Genomic DNA, 8,117 nt, shown 5'->3' with positions numbered 1-8,117 from the left:
ATAAGTATCTTCAATTTCCAACATCGACCATTCATCCACCTCATCGTCGCCTCCAGATGACAACACCGTCTATGAGTACACGAATCGCGACGGAGGCCCACTAGCGAGTAGCGAACCAACCTTATAATACAGAGTAGGATGGTCTGTCGGAGTATGCTCATCCAACACTGTATTATTAACCTGTGAAAGGATACTCACCATCAGGAGGCACTGCGCCCGATGCCCTCACGAATGAATTCACTAATGACGTCTTACCGCTACCACCCATCCCCAATAGTGTAACACGCAAGATCGGAGGACAAGCTTTGGCCGCCATACTTCACATAAAAAGATAACAAGACTGCAGAGGCGACAGCAAGTGTTGATTGCCCTCCTAGAAAAGAACACTGAGCATCCGTGTCCCTATCTTCTTGTTGAAACACTGAAGACGACTCGACATTGTAATTTCGTCCGCGATCGAGTGCCGATATACAACAGCGAAGATGGGTTCAAGTCACACGTCGCTGTCGAGCCAACTCTCTTCGAATAAGCTCATACGTCCCATTGAATTCACAGACGCGATACATAGTGGTAATGGAGACATCCAATCATCAGCAGTGATAGAATATCTAGCGATCCCATCATGGACTCTCTCTCGCTCTCTATCTGCCATCTCTCCGAGTCTACCTCTCTACCATGGAAGGTCCTTTACCTCCGCGAGTGGACCCAGGCCCAAATGCGCTGCTGCGGAGGCGTCAGTGTAGAGATTCCAGCTATAAAGCTACCCTCCCTCCATCACTACCACACCCAGAGACTTGACAGCGATACAACAAACAAACATGGTTTTCCACATGGCCCGGTCCTCCACAGCCCAGCCGAGAGCCATTCAATTCTGTATTCCATGAGTTGCCACACATACCTGTACCCTGACTCGAAAGAAATACCCACCGGAAATCGTCTCGATACCCCTATAACATGACATAAAATAACTACAGTGGCTATACTAAAAACAGAAAAAAAGTATACTAAACTATACACTAATAACACCTACTCATCCTTCAGTACCCTATGTCACTACACCCTCCAAATAACTACAAGTTGTTGACCACTACAACCCAACAAAGAACATCAAACTCGTCCTTCATACTCCCAAAAGATGCAAGTAGAACTATTCGGGATGATCCTACTGTCTTCTTGGCTCACGTTCGGAAATAGGAGATTGAAGACTATAATAGTAGTAGTGTACAAAAGTATTGATACACTGGTGAATTAATCGTACACTGAGAATGTCCAGGAGCCTAGTCTAAGGAGAATGCGGAGCCGTTGTAGCTTCAGTTCGAGCGGAGAGCACCGGAGGGGGGCTCGATCGAGTGGGCGCCGATTCCACATCCACTGGGGGAGTAGCATCAGATGAAAAGCATAGCAACTTCTCATACCTAGAATACAGCATATCCAAGGCTCGACCGTGCAAGATACAAAACTGGCCTGGCATCACTACCATTTCCGCTCCACTCTGTTCGTCTGTGAACTACTGGGCATCTCTCCCTGTTGTCCCCCATCACCAGCTGTGCTCCTCACGACTGTCTTCCAATCCTTCGTGTCACCGTTGCTCTTCATCATATCATCGTCATCATCACCCTTTGCCACCTCCTTATCGGACCTCTGCATCCTCTCTTTAGTCCGCAACTCGTTGAGCTCACTAGTAACTCTCTCCAGCTCGGCCTAAAGGAGTCCGACAACTCCCCAAATAATCGCGTGTCACCACAGTAAGAAAAGTATGATCAGCGAGCACGCGAACGAACCACATCATGACAACTTATCTCTGCATTCAAGGGTACCCATCCCGCCCACCTTGAGCTTAGTGATCTCTTCATCTCTTTGCTTGCATCCATTAGCCAGGGCCCTATTGGCCATCTCCAAGGTAATGTCCTGACCTTCAGGAGGGCCCATCATAAATCGATTGGATGCCCCTTCTTGCTTGGCTGATTCCAACCTGAAGCCAACCATACCAAGTTCCGATAAAAAGCTCAAAATCCAGCCATCGTCGCTGACTAGCCCTTCCACAACGCCTAAGCTCCCCCTGCCCGAGCTTATTACGTTTGCTCGATAGCCCGATCGAAGAATCTCTTCGAAGATCCCTCATCACCGTTGCAACTAAAATGGACATCCACGCCCTGTTGAGCAGCTCTGTCCTCACCCTTGTGTAGGTTGTATTATACTAACGGTGCTGTCGGCCTCATCTGGTATCTCTTCATCACCACCGTCGTCTTCAACACTAGCTACCCTCACGGCACCACGGGCCCTCAATCGCTCAATCTGATGGAAAAATGGTAAATCGGACCGAGTTGTTCTTCACACGAGTAGAGCACTAGCCAAACACGAGTGATGCCACTTCCTCCTAGACCACATTGGGAGAGTTCATCACGATCAACAATGTTGGGAGGAACACCGAGCAAGCGATCATCCTAGGCCTAGGCTCACCAAAGCCAACAAACTACTTATTCTATGCATAAGGGCGATCCTCTGATATCAACAATAGAGTAAATTGACGATGGCTAGGTTGTCAAATGAACGACCCTTTGGTGTCGATACACGCCTCCAACATTATTACTTCTTCCCTCATGTGCTTCTCATTCACCTCTTTCTCCATTTCCACATCCTGCAATCGGCCCTTCAACGCGTTTATCTGATACGAAGACGAGGCCATAGCCAACTCCTTCGAGAGCACCACCACAACCACTACTACTACTACTACTACTACTACTACTACTACTACTACCACTACTACTACTACTACTACTACTACTACTACTACTACTACTCACCTCGCTTTCCAATTTCCTCATACCCCGTAACGCCGACACAGTAGCATTCCTAGCCTTGGCCAGCTCTATCTGTTGCCTCGTGCCCATATTCATAGGCCACATAACGTCCGATGCATGTGCTGCTACTGTGATATCCACCTCCGGAGGAGGGCTCAACAACACGGCATGAGGGTCGTTGCTGTATCGACTAGCCATAGAGGTGGCGTAAGAGAAGGTCGAGTCAGTCCTGAAAGACCAGAACAGTTGATATCAAAATCACATTGTCACCCGCTTTCAGAGGAGGCATTTCAAACGCTGCGTAAGGCTTCCACAAGTGGGTAACAACTACGTGCTCTCAGATGAACCCTTGTGAACTTAGCATGATTCGCCATGATGGGCTGACTCCGTCGAGCCAGGCTTCACGATAATATCACTGACGTATCAAGAGGGACAAAACGAGCGGATGAAAGATGGTCGTTAGGCGATTGAATGGTAGGCGAGTTAGTCTGCGAGAGTTGGCGGAGGTGTGGTACGGCATTTCCCATTCTACGCGAGACCAGCCCACCGATGACTTGCATGGTGATCTTCCACGCCTTATTACCTTTTCACTCCTGTCCTTAGTCCGCTGAGTTGATCGAGACTTGACATGAATATAGCGAGAAAAACTGGCAAGTAAAAACGGATAAAAGCCTGAGGCCAATGCCGAACTCTGTATATAGCCCAATGATGTTACACCTCACCGTAATCATCGGAACTAGCGCGATGACGGGTTCAGTGCTACTCCTTAAACCCTCTACATTAACAACGTCTATGGTCACTTTCCCAGCTGGACTTTGTCGCCGGGCGAGCGCGATTGTCGAAATTCGTGCTGTCAGCAGAAATTAATCAGGTTGGTCTTTTTTCTGTTTAGTCATTTTCTGGTCTAGGAAGGGTCTGTATTGCATTTTGCCAAATCCAGACTTGGCCAAGCCGGAAGGAGTTTCACCAAGTAAGGCAGGTTGGCGAACCCTGGGTGGTCACCGCCGCTGAGATTTTTTTGCCGATTCGGTCTTCGGGGAAACGTAGATGTCGATTTTGGTGGGCCTACTGTAGAAACTGATGTGGACATCAGTGGGTGGGAACAGGAACGAGTAGAATTTATGGCGAAATGGTCAATCCTCGGAATCAGCGCCCTCGTCAGCAACACCATACGGGTGATAGACGGCATCACATGTGGAGTTGTCGCGACTGGTGCAAGCCCCGGCGAATCCGCCTACAGCCCAAGCCTGTATCGGAATATATGTTCGCTTTCCTCAGCAGAGCTCAGGAGTTTCCTCATAATTTCCATATATTCTCGCCAACACATGTAGTTGAGCATGTGCACATTTTCCTGGCTCACTGGCACAAGGCATTTACCTAGGAGGTCCGTAATGATCAGTGTTGTCGTTTGACGTAGCGCCAGATTTGGTTGGTCTTTATATTCGGTTAGCATTGGAGAGGGCTTCATGTATACTGCATATTAAAACTGATCAGCCACAGAGGTGTTGACAGAATTTGGGTATCCGTTCGCAGTAGCACTTGTTGTTGATTTGAATGTCGTCATCATCGCCTGTATCCGGCTGTGGGAGTTCATCCATGCGGTTGACCGCCAGGGGCTTCCTAGAGAAGCAGGGAGATGACTTTAGAGGTGGGGGCTGGTCTAGGATGTGGTGGGCTACAGTGGATGTGTCGTCAGGGACCTCCTCAGTGTCGGACGAAGGCCCACAGTGTAATGTAAGGACAGCTACACCAGCCGCAAAGAGGCCGAACAATCAAGGGGCGTAAGGGGCAGGGATTGAACCTGGAACGCTTGGATGGCGGGCAAAGTTCTTATCTTATTAGACTGCGGCCTCACGGTACGAGTTCGCTGGGTTCCGGTGACAGCAGCGGCGCTTGGAGGAGTACTATCGAGGACAGATTTGGCGATATGGTGGAGTCAGACTATGACGATGTACTCTCTGACAAGCATTTCATGGCGCGTGGTAAATTGCTGATCATATGCCCTCAGGAATCCGACGATGGAAGCGTTTCTTCCAGTTCATACGCTGACTCTTCGGATGTCGATGAACTGAGTAGCCTCAGAGACGAGCTACGTGTCGGCCTCTCAGTAGGAACCACTCAAGCACTTCTCCTCTACTCACAGGGGTGTTTCATCGTCAGGTGAAGCGACTAGAGACTCAACTGAAGGCCCTCAGGGTGAGTCAGACCCCTTCGTCGGGCAGTACTAGTTTTAATAAAATACCCAGCCTGAATATCGCTGGTGCTGGTGCTGGCCTTGGATACGCTACTGGTCAGGCGATGAGACTCAGCGACTTGCACTTCTGTAGGGCTATGTTGAATTCTATGAACAGTCATCATCGGCAGGTACCTTCTTAGTTGACCCTCTGCCGGACCGCGCTACCATTCTTTTGGCTAGTCTCGAGATGTGCTCAGCTCTGCGATGCAAGCACTCCGAAAGTGACAACAGCTCTGTCGGGTGCAATGGCCAATGAACTATGTGCACCCATTTTAGTTACTAATTATCCTTTTGCGAAGCTCCATAGGCGACGGTTGGACCACGAAATCGTAGGGGGGGGCGGTCGATTGCTATCAGGGAACCCATTTTTGATTCTCCACATGACTAGGAAAGCACAACAATCAGTTTTCCGTGTAAATGTAACACTAGGAGCATTTTCACCATTGTTACCAAACCTTGGGGGAACTGTACTTCCCCAAGCTGGATGGTTGCCTGATTGCTGTTGGTCGGATTGACAGATACGTAAATTCGTATTGAAGTGCCGCAGCAGGCAGAAGTATCTGGAAATGTCCGACTCGAGTACGAATCCCAGCGGAGACACCAGCATCACTTTAGTGTAGGAAAAATGGGTGAACTCTGGAGTTGATGATGTAGCGTCGTCGTTCAGAACTGAGGTCAACCGCTTCGATGATCCTTCTCAAACGCTGGAGGTCCTTTTGCATGGTGTGGCTCTGCCTATGTCCGAGGTAGCGTTGGAGTAGGTGATGCTGTTAGCGGAGCGAAGCGGTTTTTGTTTAGCGACTTTATCTTCTGTTCTTCGCGGCTGATCTGTCACAAGCAGCCCCGCCATTAAGGAGGAGATTGGAGGTCCTTCGTGTGGATGCTCCGGGGGATGGAGGGGACTCGGAGGAGCTCACCCGGCAGAGAGAAGTTGTCACTATGGTAAGTAGGCGTCGCGAAAAAAGGGTCCATCCCTTGTACTTTCTCAATGTGTGAGAGTTGATGAACAAAATGAGTATCATTCGACAATAGCCCACGTCGGTTGCTGCCCTACACTCTATACAAGGTTGAGCTATCGCCAAACGCAAAATCGGCGACATAGGGAAACGCCGTACCTTTTTTTCTGGGAAATTTCAAGGGATGGGCCCTTTTTTTGCACCATTCTGTAGATAATTTTCCCCGTTACTTTGGTAGGGGAGCGAGGTCTGTGGATGGAATTTGAGAGTGTTCGCTGTGTTCAGGTGGTTAGTCAGTTGATTAACCGTTTGCAAGAGGAGGGGTTTGCTGAGGCGCAGCTACTGCAGGTTATCCAATAGCGAGGTTTATTGGGAAGTTTGCCACTGTATTATTATTCGACCCACCTACCTTCATGTTTGTCGCCTTTTTCATTATCTCTGGTTTCTATTCATCTCCTCATATGCGCGAGTTCAGTTGGGGTTGCCTCAAGACAATGTCAGTAGTTTCTTCCGTCCTGTATTGGGCGTCGTTCATTTTGCCCTACTACTATGCTCGTTCCAGTCGCGGACGGGTAGTGCAAGTGGGGAAAATTTACACATGGTCAACTACGTGTGTTAGTGGCAATATGGGAATTCTGAGGAAAATTTGGGAAATTTTTGATGGTTTGACTCCCCTGTGGGAAAACTTTAGAGCTCAGGTGAGGAAAACGAACATACACTGATAGTGTAGGTCTGACGTGTACATGAGCGTGCCGGTCCCTCCCACGCACGCAGCCTTGAAGTACCGGAAGTATCTTGATGTATCTTTTATGATGTTGGTAAGATACAGATGAGCTTATGTATAGCGAACCGTGAAAACAGGTCGTGCTGTCGTTCGGGCATATGATCTATGGAGATGGCTGGGGTGCGCTGCTGGACCTCATGTTTGCACTCTTGGGATATGCTACGTTCCGGAGGTAGTATTAGTAGTAGTAGTAGTAGTAGTAGTAGTAGTAGTAGTAGTAGTAGTAGTAGTAGTAGAGACTAATAGGGCGGTTGAAAGGCATTCTCTATTTTAGGTGGTTGTTGTCCGGCATTGCATTCTACTCTTTTCTATGTGCATTCAATTGTGGGATAGATGTAGTTGCGACTATTAATGTTGGTATGAGTATAGAGGTAGTGGCAGTAGGAAGTGGCGAAGGGATGGTATGGTTTTGGTCGATTAGGGTATGGACCAGAAGACTCATGATTCTTTGAAGCTCACACCAGGATTGGAGGGGGTCATCCTAGGCACCATGGTCATGGTAATGGGGATGAGACGGGGTGTTGTCCTGTGATTTGCGGCTTTTTGAGGGAGGAGTGGTATGGGAATTTCGGGTCTCTGTCAGGATACGTTGGTGATGGGAGCCTGCTTAGTGTTCTCGTGCAAGATGTAATAACGCCGTTGGAAGTTCCGCAAAAGATGGTATGCTAATACGTGCTTGTAGTTACACCGATCTCCGGGCCAACCTGTATACACAGCTCATAGGAGGGGGTAGTGCACGACTTGTCTCTACTGGGTTGAGTGGCAACCCTTCCTCAGGTGGTGCTGATGTCACCGCCACTTCCGCCCTTTTCCTGGATGGTCAACAGGGAGCGACTCAACAGCAGCAACAACAACAGACGTTGGGGATGCCACTACTACAGCAGCAACAGCAACAGCAGCAGTCGGATAGGCAGCAGACAGGTAGCGTGGTGGGGGAAGAGGAATGTATTTTTGTTTCCAAAGGCAGAGCTCAAGAGTTCCCTCTCTTATTTTGGGAGTTTATATACAGTAAGATTGTACGGAAACTAACAAGAATTTTCCAGAATTTCCTCAAAATTTTCATATTGTCGCCGACACGTAGTTGACCATGTGCATATTCTCCGAGGGGAAGATGGGTGACGACTCGGAATGAGGGAACTGATGTTAGGTCAACAACAACAGCAACAACACCCACTGCCGTTCATGCCGTTCCAAGGCCAGGCTCATAAACTGGATTAGAATAGAGGCCTGTTGAAGAGAAGTGACAATTTTGTAACTTATTTGAATGGAAAGAGCAGCACTGCTGCTGCTGTTGAATACTGCTCTAATCTGGTTCATACCACTCCATTTCCGAATCGTAG

At 48.6% G+C, this 8,117-nt stretch overlaps 4 protein-coding genes across 4 annotated transcripts in view; 2 read left to right on the top strand and 2 right to left on the bottom strand.

The window, feature by feature from the left end:
• Pmar_PMAR007780 (hypothetical protein) overlaps window positions 1-44 on the bottom strand; it is a gene marked incomplete at both ends in the record, with an annotated part of 807 nt that extends 763 nt beyond the window's left edge. Inside the window, one exon of the mRNA XM_002778531.1 lies at window positions 1-44. This exon is cut by the window's left edge and continues 4 nt beyond it. Within this exon, the coding sequence (XP_002778577.1) occupies window positions 1-44 (44 nt within the window).
• A 626-nt stretch (window positions 45-670) lies between these two features.
• On the bottom strand, window positions 671-3,449 carry Pmar_PMAR007779 (hypothetical protein; the record flags this gene model as incomplete). The annotated part of the gene is made up of 8 exons (XM_002778530.1): window positions 3,385-3,449; window positions 2,805-3,030; window positions 2,591-2,665; window positions 2,177-2,295; window positions 2,077-2,133; window positions 1,831-1,972; window positions 1,478-1,701; window positions 671-752 (listed from the first exon to the last, which is right to left on the bottom strand). The coding sequence occupies exons 1-8, from the start codon at window positions 3,429-3,431 to the stop codon at window positions 671-673; spliced, it is 972 nt and encodes a 323-aa protein (XP_002778576.1). The 5' UTR covers window positions 3,432-3,449.
• A 906-nt stretch (window positions 3,450-4,355) lies between these two features.
• Window positions 4,356-6,353, top strand: Pmar_PMAR007778 (hypothetical protein; the record flags this gene model as incomplete). The annotated part of the gene is made up of 10 exons (XM_002778529.1): window positions 4,356-4,449; window positions 4,498-4,582; window positions 4,644-4,908; window positions 4,962-5,124; window positions 5,166-5,258; window positions 5,314-5,366; window positions 5,556-5,653; window positions 5,705-5,783; window positions 5,836-5,979; window positions 6,279-6,353. 10 exons carry the CDS (start codon window positions 4,356-4,358, stop codon window positions 6,351-6,353), a joined length of 1,149 nt encoding a protein of 382 aa, XP_002778575.1.
• Window positions 6,354-6,495: 142 nt separating this feature from the next.
• Pmar_PMAR007777 (hypothetical protein) lies at window positions 6,496-8,089 on the top strand. Its single transcript, XM_002778528.1, has 9 exons — window positions 6,496-6,565; window positions 6,724-6,811; window positions 6,855-6,949; window positions 7,052-7,148; window positions 7,199-7,276; window positions 7,361-7,404; window positions 7,460-7,506; window positions 7,555-7,698; window positions 7,925-8,089. The coding sequence occupies exons 1-9, from the start codon at window positions 6,543-6,545 to the stop codon at window positions 7,993-7,995; spliced, it is 687 nt and encodes a 228-aa protein (XP_002778574.1). The 5' UTR covers window positions 6,496-6,542; the 3' UTR covers window positions 7,996-8,089.
• Window positions 8,090-8,117: the final 28 nt, after the last annotated feature.

Source organism: Perkinsus marinus (genome assembly GCF_000006405.1).
Source record: "Perkinsus marinus ATCC 50983 genomic scaffold scf_1104296948840, whole genome shotgun sequence".
In the NCBI taxonomy this organism is placed as follows: domain Eukaryota; phylum Perkinsozoa; order Perkinsida; family Perkinsidae; genus Perkinsus; species Perkinsus marinus.
Note: the sequence above shows the minus strand (reverse complement) of the source record. Positions and strands in the feature narration are given on the sequence as shown.